Source organism: Antechinus flavipes, chromosome 1 (assembly GCF_016432865.1).
Source record: "Antechinus flavipes isolate AdamAnt ecotype Samford, QLD, Australia chromosome 1, AdamAnt_v2, whole genome shotgun sequence".
Classification (NCBI taxonomy): domain Eukaryota; kingdom Metazoa; phylum Chordata; class Mammalia; order Dasyuromorphia; family Dasyuridae; genus Antechinus; species Antechinus flavipes.
Window position 1 is genome coordinate 262281674 of NC_067398.1, and position 25115 is coordinate 262306788.

General features: G+C 34.6%; 1 protein-coding gene and 1 long non-coding RNA gene across 3 annotated transcripts in view; one reads left to right on the forward strand and one right to left on the reverse strand.

Moving 5' to 3' along the window:
- LOC127564516 (uncharacterized) overlaps positions 1-24535 on the forward strand; it is a 46860-nt gene extending 22325 nt beyond the window's left edge. Inside the window, exons 2-3 of the long non-coding RNA XR_007954287.1 lie at positions 21221-21274; positions 22653-24535. This is a non-coding gene — a long non-coding RNA (uncharacterized LOC127564516). The remainder of the gene's footprint in view (positions 1-21220; positions 21275-22652) is intronic.
- The window catches only part of LOC127564459 (transmembrane protein 180-like), a 62495-nt gene continuing 47906 nt past the window's right edge, over positions 10527-25115 (reverse strand). For both annotated transcript variants that reach the window (XM_052001006.1, XM_052000997.1), the window contains exon 7: positions 10527-13416. In XM_052001006.1, coding sequence (XP_051856966.1) covers positions 13275-13416 — 142 coding nt within the window. In that variant the 3' untranslated portion in view covers positions 10527-13274. The remainder of the gene's footprint in view (positions 13417-25115) is intronic.

Consider the following 25115-nt stretch of genomic DNA (forward strand, 5'->3'; position numbering starts at 1 on the left):
AATTATAAACTATTGACAATTATACAAAAAGTGCTCTAAGGAAAAACAATGCAATTTAAAACAATTCTCACACTGAGAAAACTGGCAAAGATAACAAAATATAGGAATTATCAATGGAGGATGAATTGTAGTAAAATAGGCATTATTGATGTATCTGTAAATTGGAACAATTGTAGAAAGCAGCTTGGAATTGTAAAGGAAAATTCTGTACTTTGTGGATAGATATAAGCCTGCCAGAAACAATTTTTATTAATTTATATGATTGTTATAACCATTTTTGCTTAGAATGAGAGAGAAACAAGGTTGACAGAGACAACCCATAACTCTGAAAATCTCTCTTAAGCCATTTTCTAGTTACAATTTATGATATCCTCAAAATAGACAAAATCCTCCCATAAGTTAAAATATAATTATAGCAATCACAGTAAAGTTACATGAACATTTTGCCTCATCAAACAGAATAATGGTCACTTAACTTTCAGTATAGCCTTGTAAAAATCATTTTTCTAAAACTATTCACTCTTCCTTTGATCATTCTCTTTTAGTATTTTCATTTCCATCAGGTTAAAGGTAAACTCAAAAGATAGTACCATTAAATGAAGTAATCAAAGAAACCTCTTCCTCCTTCTCTTATTTTAATCATCATCCTTATCTTGTTAAAGTGGATCATTATTCCAGGGTTTGAAACTTCATCAAGGCATCCTTTCTTGGACAGATTTGGAAAAAAGAGCAAGGCCATAGTTTTGGATTTGATAAAGATTGATAAGATAAAACTAAGATTTTCCTTTCAGATAAATCAAAAGGCTTTTGACTAGATCAGATTTTTAAATGCTTTTAAAAGATTTTTAAATGATATGTATATATTAATCTGCTTCAATTCAAGTGAGCAGTTGTCCACAGTAAATGGAAAGAAAAAATGGAAGGTAATTTCATTTAAAATATACTAGATTTAAATTCCTCTCCCAGGCACTGGCCTTTTAATTGTCTTCTCCTGTGTTTATTGGTCTTATGAAGAAATGCTTTTAACCCCCTTTCCTCATATAACTTTACATTATTTTGTTTTTATAATTTGTTGCTCAGCTACTAAAATCTCCTTTTGAATCTATCATGCATTTAAGTCTATAGTTTTTATTGAAAATGTAAACTTGTCCATACCATAACTTATGAGGTACAGCCAAAGCAGTTCTTAGGGAAAAATTTATCTTCAGATGCACACATGAATAAAATAAAGAGGAGATCAATGAATTGGGCATATGACTAAAAAAGCTAGAAAAAGAACAAATTTAACCCCCCTCCAATTAAATACCAAAGTAGAAATTCTGAAATAAACTAAGAGTTGATTTTATGAAAAAATAAATAAACATTTGTTTAATTTAATTAGAAAAAGGAAAGAAGAAAACCAAATAACAAATATCATAAATGAAAGGGCTGAATTTACAACCAATGAAGAAGAAATTAAAGCAATAATTAGGAGTTACTTTTTCTGATTGTATGCCAATTAATCTGAAAATCTAATTGAAATAGATGAATATTCACAAAAATATGCATTGCCAAGATTAACTAAAGAGGAAATAAAATATTTAAATAATCCCATTTTAGAAAAAAAATTTTTGAATAAGCCATCAATGAATTCCTAAGAAAAAATCTCCAGGGTACGATGAATTTACAGGTGAATTCTACCAAACATTTAAAGAACAATTAATTCCAATACTATTTGGGAAACTATTTGGGAAAATTGGTGGAAAAGGAGTACTACCAAATTCCTTTTATAGCATAGATATAGTGCTGATAACTAAATCAGGAAGAACCAAAACAGAGAAAGAAAATTATAGGCTAATTTCCCTAATGAATATTGATGCAAAAACTTTAAATAAAACATTAGCAAAAAGATTATACACTATGACCAAGTGGGATTTATATGAGGAATGCAGGGCTGGTTCAATATCAAGAAATCTGGTGGCATACTATATTATATTAATAACAAAACTAACAAATCATATTACTTATTATCTCAATAGATACAAAAAAAAAGCATTTGACAAAATACAACACCCATTTCTAATAAAAACAGTAGAAAGACAGGAATAAATTTAATTTTCCTTAAAATGATAAGTAGCATCAGCAAACATTATGTGTAATGGAGATAAGCATTCCCAAAAAGATAAGGCAAGAAACAGGAATGTCCATTATCACTACTGTTATTCAATATTGTATTAGAAATGTTAGCTTTAAACAAGTTTCTGTTACAGAAGAAAGAGGGAGTGAAAGAGAGAGATACAGAGAGACAAGAGGAGAGAGTAAAAGAGACAGAGACAGAGGGGTGGAGGGAGGGAGAGAGGGAAAGAGGAAGGAAAAAGACGGAAAGGGAGAGAGAGAAAGAGAGAGAGAGAGGAGAGAGGAGAGAGAAGGAGGGAGGGAAGGAGAGTCAAAGAGAAACAGAAATAGAGAAGGGGAGGGGTAGAGAGGGCAGAGGGAGAGAGAGCTCAGAGACAGAGACAGAGATACAAAAAAAGAGGGGAAAGGAGGGAAAAAGGAGGAGGGAGGGAAAAAGAGGGAAGGGGAGATAGAAGGAGAGAGAGGGAGGTGGAGGGAGGGAAAGATACACAGAGACACAGAGGGAGGAGAATGGGGTGGAGAGGAAGGATGGGGGGAGAGAGAGAGAGAGATGAATAGATATGGATATATAGATACATATTTATATTTCTATCTAGCCTACAACCAGAGCCATGGTTTTATCTTGGCTTTGTTCTTGAAGGCTTATTACACAATCTTTTTGGCATATGCTCTCTCACCAAAGCTTTTCTCTGGGAAATTCAAAATTTAGCATGTGTCTGGGCCACTACAGAAAAAGTAAAAAGTCATCATCCTAATGCAAGCACTCAGGCTAACATAACATTGAATATAAGATAGACTTATTAAATCTACCTAAAACCAAAACAACTCCCTACCCTCTGTAGCAGGCTTTCATTTCCTCACCCTTCTGGTAACCCCACATTCCTCAGGAACTCTTCAGTAGAGCTCCAGATCCCTCAGGGACGTATACATTCCTCCAGATTTACGTACCACCCTGAAAGTGATACTTCCCTTGTAAGGAAAACCATTCACGACTGCTAGAAAGTTGACTTCTTTTCTCCAACCAACACTGCCCACATAATTTATAGTACAGGTGAGGAAGCAGGCTAGTTTTATTCCATCATATAATGGCTCTGACCCTTGATGGTCCTTAGGGCTGGGGCTCCTGCTGGTTCCAGGAACTCCTCTGTTTGGCCCAAGAATCATTGTTTGGGGAATTGCTAAACAAATTGTGGTATCTGATTGTATTTGAGGAATGCTCAGAAGGATGTCCTTTTCTCTTGCTTCTTTTAACCTTTTCCTGATAGTTCTGTGTTGCCAACAGCCATCAACTAGAAATAATACCATTTGGCTGAGCTATGAGTCATCCATTACACGACTTCCAATGAGACAGAAGACTACTAAACCTTACTATCTATTTTGTCAGTCAATTCTAAATTCCCTTGGGAATTTCTAAATTTCCCCCTAAAAACCTTTGGGCACTGTTATCTGAACTTTAAAACCACTGGTCTTTTCCATTTGCATCATAGCTCTACTTTAGGACATCCAGCCTGCAGCTGAACTCTAAAATATATGTTATCTTCCCCAATTAGCGTATGAGCTCCTTGAAACCTATATCCTTCCTTTAAAAACTTGTATAACCTCAATGCAGTGCTTGGCACATAATAAGCATTTAATAAATGCTTTTTAATTTATTCATACATACATCTACTGTTTATGGTAAGAAACAATAAATATAATGACTATCAATTCAGAGAAATCAGAGAAGAGAAATGGATTAATAAAAAGTAAGTAAAACCAGAAAAAATATACAAAATGACTACAGCAATGTAAAGGGAAAGAATGACAAAACAATCAAAATTGAATGCTCTGAAATAATGCTTTTTCTTCACAGAAAAAGGAGGCTAGAAATGTGGAACATTATAATTAACTTCATCTTTTTTGATGTTAGTCAACTTTCCTGATTTTTTTTTCTTTGTTATAAGGGAAGAGAAGAGGGAAATATTGAGAAATGTATGTGATGTTGATGAATTCAGGGAATCCCGAAACTCTCTCTCATGCTCTCTCTCTCTCTCTCTGACCTGGGGGGTGTCATGAGGTAGAAACTCCTTGAAGGAAAGAGTCTCCTTGAACCCTTCCCTTTGCAAAAGACCCGCCCCAGAGAGTCAGGATAAGTAGTTTCATTCTGTTATCCTGGAGGAGACAGCACACCCCCCCATTGATAACACTCACTACTGATTACACCCTCTATTGAGTTGAAGATTAGTCTAGGCCTACTCATTCAATTAGAAGATTCTTTATTCTGATTTCAACTCAAACCTCCCCCAGCTTCTAGCCAAAGTTTCAATTATAAAAAAGAGGCAACTGGGCTCAATACCTTGCAGAGAGCCAAAAGCAGGAATCATGTCAGGCCAAGGGACCTCCCTTGGCATAGCTGCCTACAAGGACCCTGCCCACTGAGAAGACATTCTCTTCCCAGTGCCAGCCCCTCTTTATCTCTCACATATTTCCCAAAGGTGCTTGGCCAATGTGGATAACTCAAATGACAACATTTTAAAGTTAGGTTTTTGTTTTGTGGGGTGTGTGTGTGTGTGTGTGTGTGTGTGTGTGTGTGTGTTTGAGAGGCAATTGGGGTTAAGTGACTTGCCCAGGACTGCACAGCCAGCAAGTATTAAATGTCTGAGACTGGAATTTCCTCCTGACTCCAGAGTCAGTGCTTTCTTTAGCCACTCTGGTTTGGGGTGTAGTTCTTTTTCCTTAGAAAAGTATCCCACTATTTAATTCTTCCCCATTTTTGTATTTATTTGATTTGGGTTGTGAAAGTTGATGAGATCAGAAATTCATATTTTAAAAGTTACCAAATCTAATTTTAAGATCATTCATTTTAGTGCTCAAAGGATTTCTCAGCAGTGCTTTAAATGTGATGTCAAGAAGCAATAGAAGCTGGTGGGATTTTTGTCAAGTGGATAATCTATCCTAAGCTAATAAGACTCAGATACTTTCTCCATTTTTTTTTTTTCTGATCAGCAACCTCAATTGTATTCAATTTGTTGTTTATCAATTCAGAACAAGCTGTTCTCCCTCCAGGAAAAAAAACAAAAAACAAAAAACTTTTACAGCCAAAACGGTAAATGACATTAAGGCCAGATTTGCTGCTTTTCAAACAGACATCTGTTTGTAATGTATAAACAGCTGACAAAATGCTTCAGGTTAGTTACATGAAGCTTTTCAGTTTCAGAAGGAGAAGTATATGAAGGGCATTTTCACCACATCTACCAACCTCATCATAATTATTGAATAGAATAAACTAGAAAAATTTAAGCTATCCCTGTAGGGTTTTGGAATACAATGGGGTCCTTTTAGAACATTCTACCCACTGTTAGATGTGGTGGAATTTCTCCATTTTTTTATGCTAAGTAGCAATATATACAATAGGGATATTTTCTTTCTCAATCACATCATATTTCAAGTCAACAAACATTTATTAAGTGTCTTGATGTGCATGATACTGTGCTAGGCACTGGAAATACAAAAACTAAAACTAAACAGTTAAGAAACTTGCATGTTTCTGGAATCATAAGACCTTAGATTTAGAGCTAGATCTTCCTAACACTCTCATTTTATAAATAAGGAAACTAAGAACCAGGGAAATTTCCCAAGGTTTCATAGGTGTGATAGAATCAAGATTTGAATTTAAGTTCTTTGATTCAGCAGTTCTTTATATCAGCAGTTCTTAGACTTCTTGGTCTTAGTACCCCTTTATTTACACTATTAAAAATTATTGAGGACCCCCAAAAGTTTTTGTTTATGTGAGTCATAACTATTATGATTTACTGTATTATGTACAAACCAACAGATTTCTAAAAATAATTTAACTCATTGAAAATACAAATCATATTACATTGTTGGTAGAAATGTGAACACATCCAGCCATTCTGGAGAGCAATCAAAGGGTATGCACAGTTTGATAACTTTTTGGAACTATGCTCAAAAAGTTATCAAACTGTGCCTATCTTTGATCTAGCAGTGTTTCTACTGGGCTTATACCCCAAAGAGATACTAAAGAAGGGAAAGGGACCTGTATGTGCCAAAATGTTTGTGGCAGCCCTGTTCGTAGTGGCTAGAAGCTGGAAAATGAATGGATGCCCATCAATTGGAGAATGGCTGAGTAAATTGTGGTATATGAATGTTATGTAATATTATTGTTCTGTAAGGAAAATGACCAGCAGGATGAATACAGAAGGACTGGCGAGACTTACATGAACTGATGCTAAGTGAAATGAGCAGAACCAGGAGATCATTATATACCTCAACAATGATACTGTTTGAGGATGTATTCTGATGGAAGTGGATCTCTTCGATAAAGAGAGCTAATTCAGTTTCAATTGATCAAAGATGGGCAGAAGCAACTACACCCAGAGAAAGAACACTGGGAGATGAATATAAACTGCTTGCATTTTTGTTTTTCTTCCTGGATTATTTATACCTTCTGAATTCAATTCTCCCTGTGCAACAAGAAAACTGTTCGGTTCTGCACACATATATTGTATCCAGGATATACTGTAACCTATTCAACATGTAAAGGACTGCTTGCCTTCTGGGGGAGGGGGTGAAGGAAAGGAGGGGAAAAATCGGAACAGAAGTGAATGTAAGGGATAATGTTGTAAAAAATTACCCTGGCATGAGTTCTATCAATAAAAAGTTATTTAAAAAAAAGAAAACACAAATCATATATAAGTAACTAAAATAACATAAATATCTTTTTTATGAAAAATATTTTCCAAAAAAATTAGTGAGATGAGTGGAATTGATGGGGGTGTGAAACTGTGCTCCCTTTTGATCTGTAAAATTAACACTCTGAAATTCTGTACCTTTTTTGATTCCTGATCCTCCCAGGCTCGGTGGAGTCTATGAGAGAACTTCTCAGGCTGGGCCATTTCTAAGACAAATCACCTCCATTGATAGCTGGATCTCCATTCAAATTCAAGCTGAAAAAGCTTTCAAAGTAATTTCAATTGGGAGATCCTGGTCTGATCAATTCAAATTGCCCCCCCCCCCTTCCCCACCCCTCCAAGATCTATTCATAAAATAGGTTTCTGCTCTCTCATTTTTTTACAGAATGTCCAAAGCGTGACAGGACTTCTGCCTGCTGTGGCGAGACCCTCTTCTCAGTGGAAAAATCTTTTATTATTTCCCTAATAGGACTTTGCCACTAGGAAGTCAGTCTCCTAGCAAAGCTGACTTGTCATCCAACAATAAACTTTCATTTTTGCCACCTAAAACTCTTCAGGTTCGTGAATTCTTTCACAAAGGACTTGTGCCTCTGTTCAAAAGGGGAATTCCACAACTCTCTGACTGCCACTAAAACCCCATCAGAATTGTTTTACATATTTTTTGCAAATCTTTTATGTCTGGTTTAATAGAAAACAGTTGGATTCTTATAGCTGCTTCTGCATTCAATCTGTTGGAATATATGAAGAAAAACCAGCTTTTCACAACTATGTATTCGGAAGAGTATTTTTTAAAAGGCAAATAACATTTTATAATTATTATGAGAATAGTTTTAACTTCAGTAACCTTCTGAAAGGGTCTTGGGGACTCCTGAGGATTTTCAGATCACATTTTTAGAATAGCTGCTTTATAATATTAAGCAGAGCTGCCTCAAAAATACCATTGGTACAGATAATGTAAAGAAAAGATAATTTGAGAAGGGAAATTTCATTAACTGCTGTGGGGATCATGAACTGAGATCTGATGAAAACTAGGGATTTTAAGAATAGAAGTGAAGAGGGAATGAATGTATTTCAAAAATGGGAACAGCCAATGTAAAGTCATGAAATTAAATTAAATGTTTAGTTTAGGGAAAAGACAATAGTCCAATTAGGTTGGATTGTAGAATTAATGAAAAAGTAATGTGGAAAAAATGGTGTAAAAATAGGTTAGAATTAAGTTGTGAAGAATGTAAGCTCCTTGAGGTCAGAGAGAGTTTTGTTTTTTGTTTTGTTTTTTAAATCTCTATGTCCTCCATGTTTAGCAGCAAGCCTCCTACATTGCAGGTACTTATGAAGTACTTATTAAGTTGAATGGGGAAGAGGGGTTCTAAATGCTAGACTAGGTAGTTGGTATTTAATTCAAGGGACAGCTAGGTGACAGAGCAGATAGGTCAAATGCTGAGGAAGAATAAAAGTTCAAATACAGCCTCAGACCCTGTATGACTCTGGTCAAATCCCTTAATTCTGTTTTCTCCAGTTTCCTTATCTGTAAAATGAGCTAAAGAAGAAAATGGCAAACCATTCCAATATATTTGCCAAGAAAACCCCCAAAATTGGATGTGACCGAAAAAAATGACTTAAACAACAATTAAATGTTGAGTTAATAAGATCTTTGATATGGAAAATGGAAAAAAAAAAAGTAATAGCAGCCTCTACTTTCTCAAATAGGAAGCAGAATCTTCTGCTAAAGAAAATCAGGAGAAGGGTGGTATGGGAAGATGAAAAAGTTTGGAATAATGTGGGAATGAATCGGGGAAGACTAAAAGGGAAACATGAAGCCTCAGTTAAGATCAAATTGTGGGAAGTACAGTAATAGGGCAGTTAATTTTTCTGCTGCTTGTGGTAATGTTGATTTATTCTAGAAATATCATGGGAAAAATATGCAATGGCAAGAAGGATGACACGATATCTACTATATGTCTGGATAGGATGAGAAGTAGAGTTGGAGGCAATTAGATATAGTGAGTAAGGTGAGTTTGCACTCATTTGCTCAGTAGTTCAGATCTAAGATACCAGACTAGTTCATTTCCTTTTATGTCCTTGATTAAGACTTATATGTTACTTCTCACATAAAAATCACTGCTGGAAATATATTATAGCAGTTTACTTTTTCTACCATGTGTCTTTTCTTTTGACCTATAATTTTGTTTGTTTGCAATAATAAAGTTCCCTGATTCATAATCATATAGTATCACCATGAAGTTATTGGTGTTTTAAAAAAAAAAAAAAAAGAACTTTTGAAGCAGCAACCAACTTGGAATTATTCACTGTCCCCTTATTTCCCAAATATAAAGTCAGTCCTACGGCTTCTTCAATTCTGGGTCCAGTTCACTGTCTATCAGCAAGGTTCTTCCAAGACATATAATGACAGACTAATTCAAAAGGCTTTCTGATCAACTACATTCACAATCTAGGAAATGCCTGGTCTTGTTCTATCTTATCTTTCTAAGTCGAATTCTTAATCATAAACCACAGATCTCACTGAAGAAGTCCTTGAGTATTGGATATGTTGTAATTAGCACAATGCCTTCAATAAATAAGTTCCTCTTCTATTTATGATGGACATCTTCCATGACACTAATGAACATCACCAGAAGGATGGCCGCAATGTCCAACTTTGATCTATTCACAGCAACTTATTTATGAATGACAAATTTCCTATATATTTTTAATGTTACTTATTTTACACATGAAAAGTATGATATTTTTCTATGATTCAAGTGAATATCTCACAAAACCAGAATTCTGTAAATGCTTTGGATAAGAAAAAAGTTTATTATTATGAGCATGAATAACTGGCCAAATTTATCTGCAAGGCCTAAATTGTCTTTCTACTTTAAACTCCCTATGTGCTTCAAAATGGGCTTCTTACTCCCTGAATATTATTGCTTCAACTACTCCCCTGTTCTTTCTCCATGCCTTACCTGTTCTATAGTCCTTACAATTGTCCCTTATAAGACAAGTTCTTGAAAACCAATGGGCTTCTATGTGATCCATGGCCAAATAAAAGAAATTGGCCTAGCCATCCACATTAGAGAAACAAAGTAGTTCCAGACCAGACATTTATGAGAATCCTGAAGGGATTGTCAAAAATGAAATATTTTCAAAGGAAAAAGCTCTAGAATGAAAAATGTGGATAAAAATATTTATACCTTTCTTCTCTCAAATTCGAGTATTAGCATGTATTAAAATGAGAATTTGCCAACAGAAGAACAAGGAACTAATCATTTCCATGCTATTATAGAGATGGCAATGTTTTTGATGGGCACAGTTTTTACAAATGCCTATTCTTTTTAATGAGGCAAGACTTACCAAAATGGCACATAAGCAATGAGATTAATAGTCATAGATCAGATTACCCCTTGTTCAAGAGTGAGGACCTTCTAATGGAAATTTTGTATAAGAAGTTCATATATATCAGGATCTTTGCTTATAACAGCTTATTATGCAAAATGATATGTTAATAAATTAGTATTGTAATATAATAGTATATTATAATAAACTAGTAATATAATACTATAGCATGATAAAATATTACATTGATTAGTAAATATCAAATGTTCAAAGATAAGTGAGGATAGGGGGAAAAGTGTGTCCTGCTACAATATTTCATTTAATAAAATAATAAAAGACATCAAGAAAAGAAGACAAAAGAACACCAAAGAAGCCACATGAAAAAAATACTGAAATATGTTAGGTTTATTATCACTAAATATCACAAAAAAGAATTAATCTTTAAAAAGTGCCATTTTACATGTCAAATATTAGAATTAAGTCGTGCTTTCTTAATTCACAACAATCTTTTCAAATAATGTTAATTTTCATGAATTTACTTCTTTTTAAAGATAGTACTGGAAAGACAGAAGATACATAATTCCCTATTACATATATCCCATTTTAAAAACACAATATAAGAATTTGAGAAATTTCCCACCAAAAGGATTTTTCTAATTTTCTAATCTCTATGTACAATATTATAACACATAAAATATTCAGAGAGCTGGAAATGTTTCATATTTCCTGAGTGTGCCAGAAATAAAACAAAGCTGTCTGCCATCCAATGTAAACAGATAAAACATCAGTATTTTGTACAATTATCTAAGTGTAAGGCACTTTCTCTGGAAAGACTTCTTAAGAAATGATAGTTATAAGATTAATGTAACCCTTATTTGATTGATTCTACAGTACCCCAGATTCATTAAATTTATCCTTCTGGGTTCAATATTTTTCAACTAATAATAATAATTCACATTCATGTAATTATTAATAGTTTATAATGTGCTTCTCCTCAAAATAACCTTAACTGAGTTAATTGCACATAAAAAAATTTTTTTGTAAAAAACATAAAGCAAATTTCATTTACATTCACATAAAAACATAGACAAAAGCGACTAGTGAGACTGCTTAAATAAAAATCCTCATTCAAAGTCTAAAGCAAAAACATAAGGGGAAAAGGGACTATCAATAGCAGGTCCATAACTTCAGCCATAATAGAAATACCCCAGATGGCTTATCTAAAAACTACATACCAAATAAGATGAGTTAAATTTTTAAAAACCAGATAATTTCAATTAAGTAAATGGAGGTCAGGGGTCCATTTGGAAGAAAGTGAATTTAACTATCTCCATTTTATGTCATGCTTATTGGCCTCAAGGGCTCATAGAAGCAAATTATTTGATTTCAGGTCCCAATTTAAAGGCAAATTCAACAAACTAAAGAGAACAGAAGTACCCTTGTTTTTGCACACCATCTTTCACCTCAACTCTTAGACACTGATGGACCATACTAAAATCTGAGAAGCACATTATAAACTATCATTCTGCTTCCTACACTTTCTTTTTTCCTCCTCAATAGTATTTTATTTTTCCAAATATACATAGTTTCCAACATTCATTGTTGTAAGACTTCCAAATTTTTCTCTCTCCTTTCCTTATATTCTCCCTTCCCAAGAGAGCAAGTAATCTGATATAGGTAAAACATGCCCACTCCTTTTAAACATATTTCTATATTTGTTATATTGTACAAGAAAAAACTGACCAAAAAAAGCCAAAACAAAAGAAAACATGAGAAAGAAAAAGCAAACAAGCAAAAAAAAAGAGGTGAAAATACTATACCTCAATCCACATTCATTTTCCATAGTTCTCTCTCTGAATGTGGATGGCATTTTCCATCCCAAACCTATTGGAATTGCTTTGAATTGCACTGTTGAGAAGAGCCAGGTCCATCAGCATTGATCATCAGATAATCTTGCTATTACTGTGTACAGTGTTCTCTTGTTTCTGCTCACTTCAGTCACCATCAGTTCATGTAAATCTAGGTTTTTCTGCAATCAGCCTGCTCATCATTTCTTAGAGAACAATAATATTCCATAATATTCATATACCATAACTTATTCAGCCATTCCCCAACTGATGGGCATCCACTTAATTTCTAATTCCTTGCCACTATAAAATGAGCTGCTACAATTTTGCACATGGGGGTCCTTTTCCCTTTTTTATGATCTCTTTGGGATACAGACCCAATAGTGACATACAATTTAGTAGCTCTTTGGGCATAGATCCAAATTGCTCTCCAGAATGGTTTAATCACCTCACAACTCCACCAACAAAGCATTAGTGCCATAGTTTTCCCTCCAACATTCATCATTATCTTTTCCTGTCATCTTAGACAATCTGAGAGATGTGTATAGTAGTACCTCAGGGTTGTCTTAATTTGTATTTCTCTAACCAACAGTGATTTAGATCATTTTTTTCATATGTATATACATGACTTTAATTTCTTTATCTGAAAATTGTCTGTTTAAATCCTTTGACCATTTATCCCTAAACTTTCAAAGGTCCACGCAACCTAAGAAACCTGTTCATTATGGCACAGTAATGTTTTGCAGCTAATCCAAATGTATACAGAGGTATCCCTCCATCATAAAGGACCAATTGATTTCTAAAAATCACCGAAGAACAGTATAGTAAGAGAAACTGAAAATAATGTATATAGGCAGATAGACTCTAGAGCTTCCCACCAACCCACAGAGAATTCATTTAACCAATTCATGTGGCAATTCCATCACCTAGAGTTTTAGGCTGTACTGAGAATATAAGACATTCTGAGAACTATAAATGATAATCTACAGGCACCAGAGGCACATCATTATTTAATAACAAATTATATTTAGTCCATAGTCAAAAGAGGCAAGAGAATCCTTGAAGTTATTTTTTTAACAGATAAGAGGTGATAATGGAGAGTTTTCCCTTTTGGCATAGTATGAATTTAATATAAAAAATACAAAAGTTACAGGGAGTTTGTTTTTCATTTCTTTCTCAAAGGGGAGGAGAGAAGAGGAAGAGAAGGCAGATTTTTGATTGAAAAACATTTTAATTAAAAAATACAAAAATCTTAAACCACATTTTAATCTTACGACAGAATACGATCTTATTGGAAGGTGACTGCCCAGTTTGAGTCATGGCTACTTCTGATAGAGAAGGGAGTCCAAGCTAGAATCTGGATTATTGCAATGCACAAGGGAACCAGACAAATCAAGGAGAACATTGCATCATGCAGACCTGTTAATAAACTAGACAAAAGACAGAACACAGTTAGTTTTCTGTTACAGTAACAATTTTTCCTATGAATTTAATGTTTTTCAGAAAAATTATAAAATCACAGATTATTAAAACTGAAAGGAAGTTTAGAAATGATCTGGATTATCTGCAGTGTACTAATGAGAAAACCAAGTTCTGAGAGTGACTTTTCCTAAATTTATCTTGTCAGTTAGTGGTAAAACTGAAACTTGAACCAAGATCTGACACTTAGCTTTTCTCATAATACTATTCTTGACTTTTCACTAATTGAATCTGTTAGAAATAAATGTAGATCAACTAACAATGTTTTATACATGTGATTATGATCTAGCAGTGTTTAAAGGTGCTTTTCTAAATTTAATTTCACAAAACATAGACCTAACTGGAGAGAAATAGAGGAAGTCAAAATAAGTTTTGTAAGACTCTGTTAGACCCAAGACTTATTTATGTCATTCCAAGTACCGGAAAGTGAGGTTCTCTGAACACAATATCACCTGCCTTGCCGACCAGGCAGTTGAGAGTTATTCAGAGACTTTGAGGGCTCCTAGGCCCAGGGAGGTTTTAAATCTTTTATAAATTTATTGCTTTCATGAGCGGACTTCTTTTTAACCACTGGTATCCTTGCTGGACTAATTTCTGAATGCTTAGTGCATTTTTAATCTCCTTATTACTCTTCCCATCTCATTATTATTAGAATCCCAATTATCAAGGAAAAAGCACCTCATTCCCAATTCTACCTGTCTCCTCCCTCATGGCAATCTACTTCAAACCTATCCTGCTAATGACCTCTCTAGATCTGCCTGCCCTGACTTCTGTGCCCTCTGGAACTCCTCATCTATAATTAACAAACTGCCTTTCATTTCAGATCTCCTTCTTTCTTCCTCCTCTATGTGCAGCCAGATTTGAAGTCAGGCTTCAGGCCTGGCATGCTATCCAATGCACCACCCAGCTCCCTTGCACTTATAAACAAATGCAAATCTTCCTCATTCTTAGAGGCAACAAGATCCTACCAGGCCTGCAACTGAGTATAACATTCTTCCTCCCATTCTCAGTTAAATGCCTTGGAAGTATGGTACTTAGTGATGCTTCCAATTCCTTTTCCTGCTCTCTCTCTTCAAAATCTGGTTTTCAATCTCATCTTCAATTGAAACTGCTCCCTCCAAAGTTTCCAATAAAACCCTAATTGCCAAAGCAAGTGATCTTTTCTTAATCTTATCTTTCTTTTCCTCTTTGAAGCATGTAGTACTAAACAGAACGAATGCAAACAAGATTAGTAGGGAAGCAACAAACTGGGAAAACATCTTTACAATTAAAGGTTCTGATAAAGGCCTCATTTCCAAAATATATAGAGAACTGACTCAAATTTATAAGAAATCAAGCCATTCTCCAATTGATAAATGGTCAAAGGATATGAACAGACAATTTTCAGAGGATGAAATTGAAACTATTACCACTCATATGAAAGAGTGTTCCAAATCATTATTGATCAGAGAAATGCAAATTAAGACAACTCTGAGATACCACTACACACCTGTCAGATTGGCTAAGATGACAGGAAAAAATAATGAGGAATGTTGGAGGGGATGCGGGAAAACTGGGACACTAATGCATTGTTGGTGGAGCTGTGAACGAATCCAACCATTCTGGAGAGCAATCTGGAATTATGCCCAAAAAATTATCAAATTGTGCATACCCTTTGATCCAGCAGTGTTTCTATTGGGCTTATATCCCAAAGAAATACTAAAGAAGGGAAAGGGACCTGTATGTGCCAAAATGTTTGTGGCAGCCCTATTTGTAGTGGCTAGAAACTGGAAAATGAATGGATGCCCATCAATTGGAGAATGGCTGGGTAAATTGTGGTATATGAATGTTATGGAATATTATTGTTCTGTAAGAAATGACCAGCAGGATGAATACAGAGAGGACTGGCAAGACTTACATGAACTGATGCTAAGTGAAATGAGCAGAACCAGGAGATCATTATATACTTCGACAACGATATTGTATGAGGACATATTTTGATGGAAGTGGATTTCTTTGACAAAGAGACCTAACTGAGTTTCAATTGATAAATAATGGACAAAAGCAGCTACACCCAAAGAAAGAACACTGAGAAACGAATGTGAACTATCTGCATTTTTGTTTTTCTTCCCGGGTTATTTTTACCTTCTGAATCCAATTCTCCCTGTGCAGCGGGAGAACTGTTCGGTTCTGCAAATATGTATTGTATCTAGGATATACTGCAACATATTTAACATATATAGGACTGCTTGCCATCTTGGGGGGGGGGGGAGAAGGGAGGGAGGGGAAAAAAAAACGAAACATAAGTGATTGCAAGGGATAATGCTGTGTAAAAATTATCCTGGCATGGATTCTGTCAATACAAAGTTATTAAATAAAATTAAATTAAAAAAAAAAAAAAGAAGCATGTAGTACTGCTGATCATTTTTTTCCCTGAAAACTCATTTCTTCTTGGCTTTTCCTGACTCCTCAGAATCTTCTACAGGCTCTTTACTGTCATTAACTATGGGTACATTCCAAGGCTATCCTGGGCTCTCTTTTTTTCTCTATTCATTTGGTAATGCCATTAATTCTTATGGGTTGGGTTATCATCTGCACGCTGAAAACTCCTATATCTATTTGTATGTAATTCTAGTTTCTCTTCAGAGAGAGACCCAGTTATTTCTGTCTATTGATTATTTACCACCACCTATTGATTATTTATCCTCTATGTCCCATAAGCATGTCAAATTCATACATGTCCCACAAAGAACTTCCAAAATTTTTCTCCCAAAATTCCCTTTTGTTGAAGACATCACCATTCTTTCATTCAGGTTTATAACCACATCTTCAGCTCTCAATCTCTCTTATTTAGCTAATTAATTACCAAATATTGTCATTTCTATTTTGACAATATCTCAAGCTGTCTGCTTCTTTTTATTCACACAGTTACCACTCCTTGCCTGGACTACTGCAACAGCCTCTTAATTGATCTTCTTCAAGTCTGTCCCCACTACCATCCATCCTCAATACAGCTATAAAAATGATTGTCCTAAAAGATGGGGCTGACCATTTTACATATTCCCCTTGTCCTCAATAAATTCCAGGAGCCCCTTCCTACTTCTAGGATCAAATATAAATTTGTTGGGGGCAGCTAGGTAGCACAGTAGACAGAGCATCAGCCCTGAAGTCAGGAGGAACTGAGTTCAAATCTAGCCTCACACTTAATACTTCCTAGCTGTGTGACCCTGGGCAAGTCATTTAACCCCAATTGCCTGGGGATAGGGTGGGAATATATATATGGAAATTTGTCTGTTTGATATTTAAAGAGCATCACAACCTGGCCCTTCCCTATCTTTCTAATCTTCTTACTCTCCTCCATATAGACCATCTAAACTAGCCTACTTGTTTCTCCTTCTCAATGTTTCATCTCCCAATTCTGTATTTTTGAACTGGCTATCTCTAATGCTTAGAATGCTCTTCTTTCTCCACCCCCCCCTTTTTTTTTTTTTGTTTTGAAGGCACCCAGGTTCACTCAGGCACTAAGTTTCTGAGATAACATTTGAATTCGGTTCCTCCTGACTCTAAGCCACTTAGCTGCTCTCTACTCCCTGCTTTTTGGAAACCCTGGCTTCCTTCAGGATTTAACTCTGATGTCACCTTCTAAAAGAGTCTTTTCCCACTCATGTTCATTTTTCATCCAATCACAATGTAAGTTCCTTGAAAGTATTTTCAGTTTTTCTTAACTCTTCTTAACATAGAGCCTGACTGGTATTAAGCACTTAATAAATGTTTGTTGATTGATTGAATAGAAAGTGACATTTAATTTTCTTTCCACTAAGGGAAGTATAATATTACTATTCTAGATAAAAGAAAGCAAAGCAAAAGACAGAACTTCATGTGAACTTGGAATCAATCAATTTATTTATTAAACAATTACTATGTACTAGACACTGTGCTAAAATTCTGACAATACAAACATAAAGAATAAAATGGTTCCTACTGGCAATAAGTTTATATTCTATAAGGGGACAAAGAGTAAGCATAGTCTTTGTTGTTTGTTAAGATGATTGGTTCTATTTTGTTAGATGCTAAGGGTTCCATAAAAAATATATATATATATATTTGCTAATGATTAAGTTTATATTTTAAAAAGAAATAAAGTACCCACAATTTTAGTTTAAATAGAAAATATATAAAAGAGCCACATATAATTTATTTATAAAGTGATTATTTAATTTATAAATAACAGGCATCCTTTTGTTGACTGTATTGTTAATTAGACTTTCCATCAAAGGACATGTGGGGGAGATAAAAAGTAAGTTTGAATCAGGTGATTTTGCTACATCTCAGCAGCTGATAAAAAAAAAAAAATCTACCTAGTTGAATGTCTGTAGGGAGATTTAAAAGAGGGGGCAATCTAGAAGGAAGGAGATATAAATTACTGAGGGTTTGTAAAACCACTCTGACTTATGCTAGCACAAACAGGCTGAGGGTTCTGAGTCACACATTTAGTTTAACTAAGAGAAATAATAATCCCCAGGAGCCATTCTTAGTAAGTGTAGTAGCTCCTTGGGCCTAATCCCAATGATGATACAGGTAAATGTGCCCCAGTTTAGGTAGTTTCATAGTCTTCCATTTCCATTTGGGCTCACTTTATTTGTGCTGGATTTAATGTGGATAACTAAGTGGCCTTTAGTCTTTCTGCAGTTCAGAATTACTAAGCACAAGCAAGCCACAAGCTTTAGCCTCTCCAGAAGCACTGAGTTGCCACCATACACCCAGCTAAGTGTGCCCTTTAAAAATAATTCTTTTCTTAATAAAAAAAAAAGAAAGTTATCTAATTGATCATGAGATGAAAATACTAAGGGCATGAAAACTATAAAAGTAAATATTGTGGTAATTTTAAATATTTGAGAGACATAGTTTCTGGGAAATTTGATCATTTTATTAATAAGTCAGCATATTATTCATAAAAGGATGGTCATTTGACCATCTCTCTTAGATCAAGAATCATGGTGGTGGGCTCACAATTTATATATCCTTCAAAAAGTAGGTGTTCTTAAGGGGGGGGGCAATCAACTCTGATTGGATAACTCTGGGAAGTGGGCTGTATTAAAATAAGGGGCTGAAAGTGACATAATGTCACCCTTATTCAGAGAAACCCCAGACTTGGGCTCTAGACAAAAAGATTTGTGTATCCAAGCTTGAGTAGAACAGGCTTCCTCACCTTAGATAAAATTGCTATAAGGGGTCTAATCAAGATTGTGGAGAGTCTCATCTCTCTCATCTCATCAGTAATGTCCTTCAAGAGCTAATATTTTGAAAAGATAATGACGAATGTTGGAGGGGATGTGGGAAAACTGGGACACTGATACATTGTTGGTGGAATTGTGAACAGATCCAACCATTCTGGAGAGCAGTTTGGAACTATGCGCAAAAAGTTATCACACTGTGCATACCCTTTGATCCAGCAGTGTTACTATTGGGCTTTTATATCCCAGAGATCTTAAAGAAGGGAAAGGGACCTGTATGTGCATGAATGTTTGTGGCAGCCCTGTTTGTAGTGGCCAGAAACTGGAAAATGAATGGATGCCCATCAGCTGGAGAATGGCTGAGTAAACTATGGTATATGAATGTTATGGAATATAATTATTCTGTAAGAAATGACCAGCAGGATGATTTCAGAAAGGCCTGGAGAGTATTACATGAACGGATGCTAAGTGAAATGAGCAGAACCAAGAGATCATTATATACTGCAACAACAAGACTATATGATGATCAATTCTGATGCATGTGGCTCTCTTCAACAATGAAATGATTCAAACCAGTTCCAATTGTTCAGTGATGAAGAGAGCCACCTACACCCAGGGAGAGAACCATAAAAACAGAATGTGAACCACAACATAGCATTTCTACTCCTTGTTATTGTTTGCTTGCATTTTTGTTTTCCTTCTCAAGTTTTTTTCTTTCTAGATCCAATTTTTCCTTGTGCAGCAGTAAGATAACTATATAAATATGCATATATATATATGTGTATATATAGATATTGTATTTAACATATACTTTAACATATTTAACATGTATTGGACTACTTAGCATCTAGGGAAGGGGGTAGAGGAAAAGGAGGGAAAAGTTGAAGATTTTGCAACGGTTGATGTTGAAAAAATTACCCATGCATATGTTTTGTAAATAAAAAGCTGTAATAAAAAAAAAGAGACTAACCTTTTTACTTTTTAAAATTATGACTTTAGAAAAGGGGGGAAAATCACGGATCACCCCAAATCATTGATCGTTCAACAATCATTTCTCTCATTATACTATATTATTAAGTAACAACATCAGAGATTGAGGCAGAATAAAACACTTTATAGAATTGTGGATAAGAAGTGAAAAACCTTACTATTAAGAATGAATAATAAATTATACTAAAATAAAATAAACTGGCATCTCCTGAATATGCCAAATGAGTTCACCGAGATGACAAAAATATAATGAATAGAATAAAATCCCAGGAATTCAACCAGTTATGATAGAACACTTTTTTACATTGGTTCAAAGGCAAAATATAGAATAATATTTGGACTGGAAAGGGAATAATTCATGTAATTTGATTTTCACATTACTTCTGGAGAATAATCTCAGACAGTAGCTTGTCCAGTTATTCCATAATTAGGAATATATTCTAAAGCCATAGCCATTACTGAAATCCCTGCAATTTCTTCTTCCTTCTAAAGCCACAGTTAGGATGATCCAGACTGAAATATATATATGATTCTCAAAGGTGCTGGTACATGAGTACAACCTCATTTCCTTTTGACATGGCTGGTCACCAACTATGATTCTTCATTCTGTCACTCCAATGCAAAGGCCTTGGTACCATTAGAAGACTATCCATTTCTCAGTCATTTCTAAACCATTTTTCAGCTCTATGCTAGTCCCATAGCTGCTAATAACTTTTTGGCCCTAGAAGGGCTACTGATGCCTGAGGTGATGAGGGACAGCCAGACAAAGGACATACAGAACAGATATACAGAAGGAAAAAAAGGGAGGATCAGACAGACACACAGAGAAATCCTGAGGGTCAGTTTGATTTAGGCTCTGACCTAATTTATAATTTATAATTCTGAACTTTTAACTTAAAATCACAGACTTATCTCCTAACAGACATACCTTTGATTACAGGAAGGAATGGATTCACTGATTTCAGGACAGTTATCAGTAGTAGGGAGATTAGTGACTAAAGGCAGCTGGTTATAAATTTCAAGTGTAAGGAGCACAAGCCCTCTCTGCAGGCTCTTACAAGAGTTGCTCATCAGCATAAATCTACTTTCATACTTTTACCTGTTCTCACAAGTTAAGAGTAGATAGAAACACTCATTGTAGGAGCATCTTCTGTAAAAGTCAAATATACCAAAGGCTGATGGAAGCCAAAGTCATTATTATTAATCATTAAATGATTAATCATTTAAATCATCAAAATGTCTCAAATCCATAAATGAAAAGAAATGTTTTTAAATAAAGGAGAAAACTGTAAATACATGACTATGAGGTGTGAATCGTACAATTGCTACACTGTATGTAAAAAAAAAAAAAATTATAGTTTCTATTTGGGGCACTTCATGCAACGTCTGAATATTTAGTTAGTAGCAAGAAGCCCATTATTTGTTGTCATTCTCTTCTTATTGCAAATTCCAGTTACTGAATACGCAGAAATTGGACTCCAGCTGCCATTGGTTCCTCTCAGTAAGCTTTTTAATCTCTTTTGCCTTTTCTTTTTTTTTCCCATGATAACAGAGCATTGGAACACCTGTGACAATCTACAGAGGAAAAGGCCCCACTGAACACAAGGTCAGAAATGCAAAAGGAGAATGAGTCATTAGATCTGAATTCAAGAGCAAGAAAAGAGGCGGGTACTTGGATGAATAGGGCAATTTGATAGCTACCATTGTCATATATGATCCAGTCTTCTCAGGCTTATGTTATTATTACTGAAATCTCCAAGCAATTCAACTTCAGTCTCCCTATAGAATAGATATTTTCCTACAACTTTAATGAATTACTTGATGCAGTCAGAAAGGGTTACCTTTCTTTTCAGAGGTCTTTATTTTTATTTCACCTCTTATTCAAAGGGGAGGGAGACCTTCATAGTTTTAAAAGTTATTTTCTCTTCCCTTTTTCCCTTCTTCCCGCTGGCATGGGAATGATTGCATTGACCCATTTTCTTTTTAGTTTTCAGAAAACCTACCTCTTGATTCTACCATAATACCCTAAATCCCCCTCCAAACCATATCTGTTTAATCCTTGGGTAGAAATGCATTCCTTAATCCTGCTTAGCTTTACAATTTCACAATATCTCCTAATCATCACATTATCTTCTTCCCTTATTTTTTCATGATGCTCTATTTTTTCATAAAATCTACCTTCATTCTAAGTCACTACTATCCAGATAATGTCTCTCTCATCATGCTTCTGTTTCATTACTAATAGCAGTTATGGATTTAGCTCTGGAACATACTGTATTAAGTCTTAATTCCTACCAAAACCCTTATAACCATCCTAATTCATCAGTTTCAGGAATGTTTTAAATAAAATATGCATTTCTCAAGACCAAGCAAAACTTCACTTTTCCCCAGAATTATTCACTGTACTTCTCACTTCTTTAAAAAGAAATTCTCAGCAACAACCATCATCACCTATGGCTAACAACCCTGTAACCTTAGTGATTTTCAATGCAGAAACAGGTATCCCTCTCAAAGAAGTAATGTCTCGTCATACTGGCCCTTTCTCCCAATACTGAATTCCATTCAGAGTCTCCATTTTAGAAATAGAGCTAAGTACAGCTACATTTGAAACCTTAATCAGTAGTGCTTCTGACTACCCCCTATACCGATGGCATGGACATATACTTCTTCCCTTCTACCCATTATAATGTAAAAGTTCCTTGAGGACTGACTTTCTTTTTGTTATAATTGCCTCCCTAACACTTAGTACAATGCCTGCCATATAGTAAGCTCTTAATAAATTCTTGTCACCCAACAATATTGTAAGGATGACTAAGTTTAAAGACTTAACTACTCTGATCAACAAAATGATCCAAGATAAAGGACCTATGATGAAAAATACTATTCTCCTGCAGAGAAAGAACTGCTACATTCTGAATGCAGACTGAAGTATACTTTTTAACTTTAATTTTCTTGTTTTATTTTTTTTCTGTTTTCTTTTGCAGCATGACACCAACAATCTGCCACAAATTAAAAAAAAAAAAAAAAAAAGCAATCAAAGGAGAAAAGAACCCACTTGTAGAATGTTACTATGGGGATAAGGACAAGAGAAAGCCAATGAAGTTATAATAGACCAAGAAATAATAAAACAAAATACAAGAAAGTGTGTGACATTTCATAAGAAAAACAAGTGATCTGGAGAACAGAACAAGAAGAAAAAACAAAATAACTGGACTACCTGAAAGCTACGATTTTAAAAGATGGCTACCTTAAAAGATGGCAGATTTTGGAATGTCATATATATAGAAGAGCAAAAAAAACTGGGGTTGTAGTAAAAAAGGTCATAACCAGCAAAATAAACATAATTCTGAATGAAAAAAAAAAAGGATATTCAATGAACTGCCAGACTTTCTGGATTTTGTTGCAAAAATATTTGAACTTAACAGAAAATGTGACATATAAGATCCAAAAGAAATATAAAGTAAATGTCAAAGACTCAATAAGGACAAACTGTTTATGTTTTATACATGGAAATATAAGTCATATGTCTAAGATTGTCATTGATAATTGGGGAGTCTGAAACTAAGATTGGAGTAGAGCTGAAAATGATGATTCCAAAAAGCAAAACCTGAATGAAAAGATAAACAAAATAGTTATATTATACAAATGAAGTACAAGACTAAGGGCTGATAGAGGAATTAGGGGGAAGAGGGCTGGAATCCTGCTCACATTGAGAACGAACAATTTAAAGAAGGAACAATACATATTTACCTAGGAAGGTATAAAAAGTCTTCTAAATGTATAAAGAAATAAAAGGGTGAGAGAATAGGATTGGGGGGAATAAAAAGATGTGTAGATAAATGGGAAAGGGATAAAAAGTGATGGAGAGAGGATAAGGGAGGGAGAGGTAAGGGTAAGTTAAATAATAGCAAAGCAAGATAGGTAGAAGTAAAGCATAGGAGTCAGCATGACTAGGAAATAAGAGGCACATACAAACAATAATAATTATCAAGAGTAAGATTTATTAGAGAAAAAAACAAGGGTAGTTAAATCATTAATCTCAGACAAAATTAAATTTAAAATAGATTTAATCAAAAAAGGAAAAATAGAGAAACTACATTGTATGTCAGGCATATTAATATTGGTTTAGACTATTTAAAATAACTAGATAGTATAAGGTTGGAATATTTCTGTGGTGTAAGAAATTATGAGTTTGATAGATTTAGAAAAATATAAAAAGACTTGGATTTATGAAGGACAAAGTTATGCACCTTCAGAAAAACAGAGGACAGAAAAACAAGCATACAGCCTTACATAGATGTATATGAATGTATATGTGTATACATGTATATGATTAGCGATGTCTACATATATATATGTACACATACATATATATACACATACATACACACATATCTATGCTTAAATGGAGCCTTCATGGGAGAAATCAGGGGAAAGAAAGGGAGAAAAAAAGAATAAAGTAAAAAGTGCACAGCAGAGATTGGAATGGGCTTCAGTGCTATGTGCTTTGCCTCATGACTGGGAAAGCCTCCTCTGCCTGACTTCTCACCACTATATAGGATAAAAAAATAAAACCTATAGGGAAACAAAGAAAGCTTGATGGCTCTGAATACAATGCGTAGTATTTATTTTAAAGGCTTTTTTGAAATGGAAATTAGTCTCATATTTTGAGACTGTTCTGCTGTGCACATAGCAATGTTTTTTCTTTTTCCATTTTGTATTTGTTTTTAATAAATAAACAAAAAAACCCTAATTTACTGGGATTGTGAATAAATCTTTAATTTATTCACACACCTTTTCCAACAGCAGTGTAAGTGCTGATTTTCATCATAATTCTAATAATACCTACTCCTTGAGTCCGAGAGGAGATTTTATTTGCTCTAACTCAGCTGGGAGTAAAAGCTGGAAACCTTTCATTGAGCAGGGCAAGGAAAAAAGAGTCTTATAATTCTCTGTCTGACCTTTGTTCTCCAGTTAGATCTCCCTATGAAGGAGGTTAAAGACAGAGGTAAAAATGTGTTGTCTATTCCCAAGACATACACATTTTACTTTTATCTATTATCCGGCTATTACTCATCACAATAGAGCATAAGGCAAAGTGGGAATAAAGTCCTTTCTGGATCAGATTGAACAGTCAGTATATAAAAATAATATATTTTGATAATTCAATGTAACTGTTTTTCTTTATAATCTTATATATTTTATTTTATGCATTTTAAAAGATTATTCTGAGAAGGGGCTCATAGGTTCACCAGACTGCCAAAGGAGTCCAGGACAGAAAAAAAAAAAAAAATGAATAAGCCCCACTCAAAGTCTTTAAGAGAACACAAACAATTCTCCAAAGTAGCAGCCATGAGGAGTGGAGGATGGACTAGAATTTAGCCTGGATGATATAAGCTAGAAGCCATTTCTCCACCTGCAAGGTGGCGTAGTATAGGAACAATAAA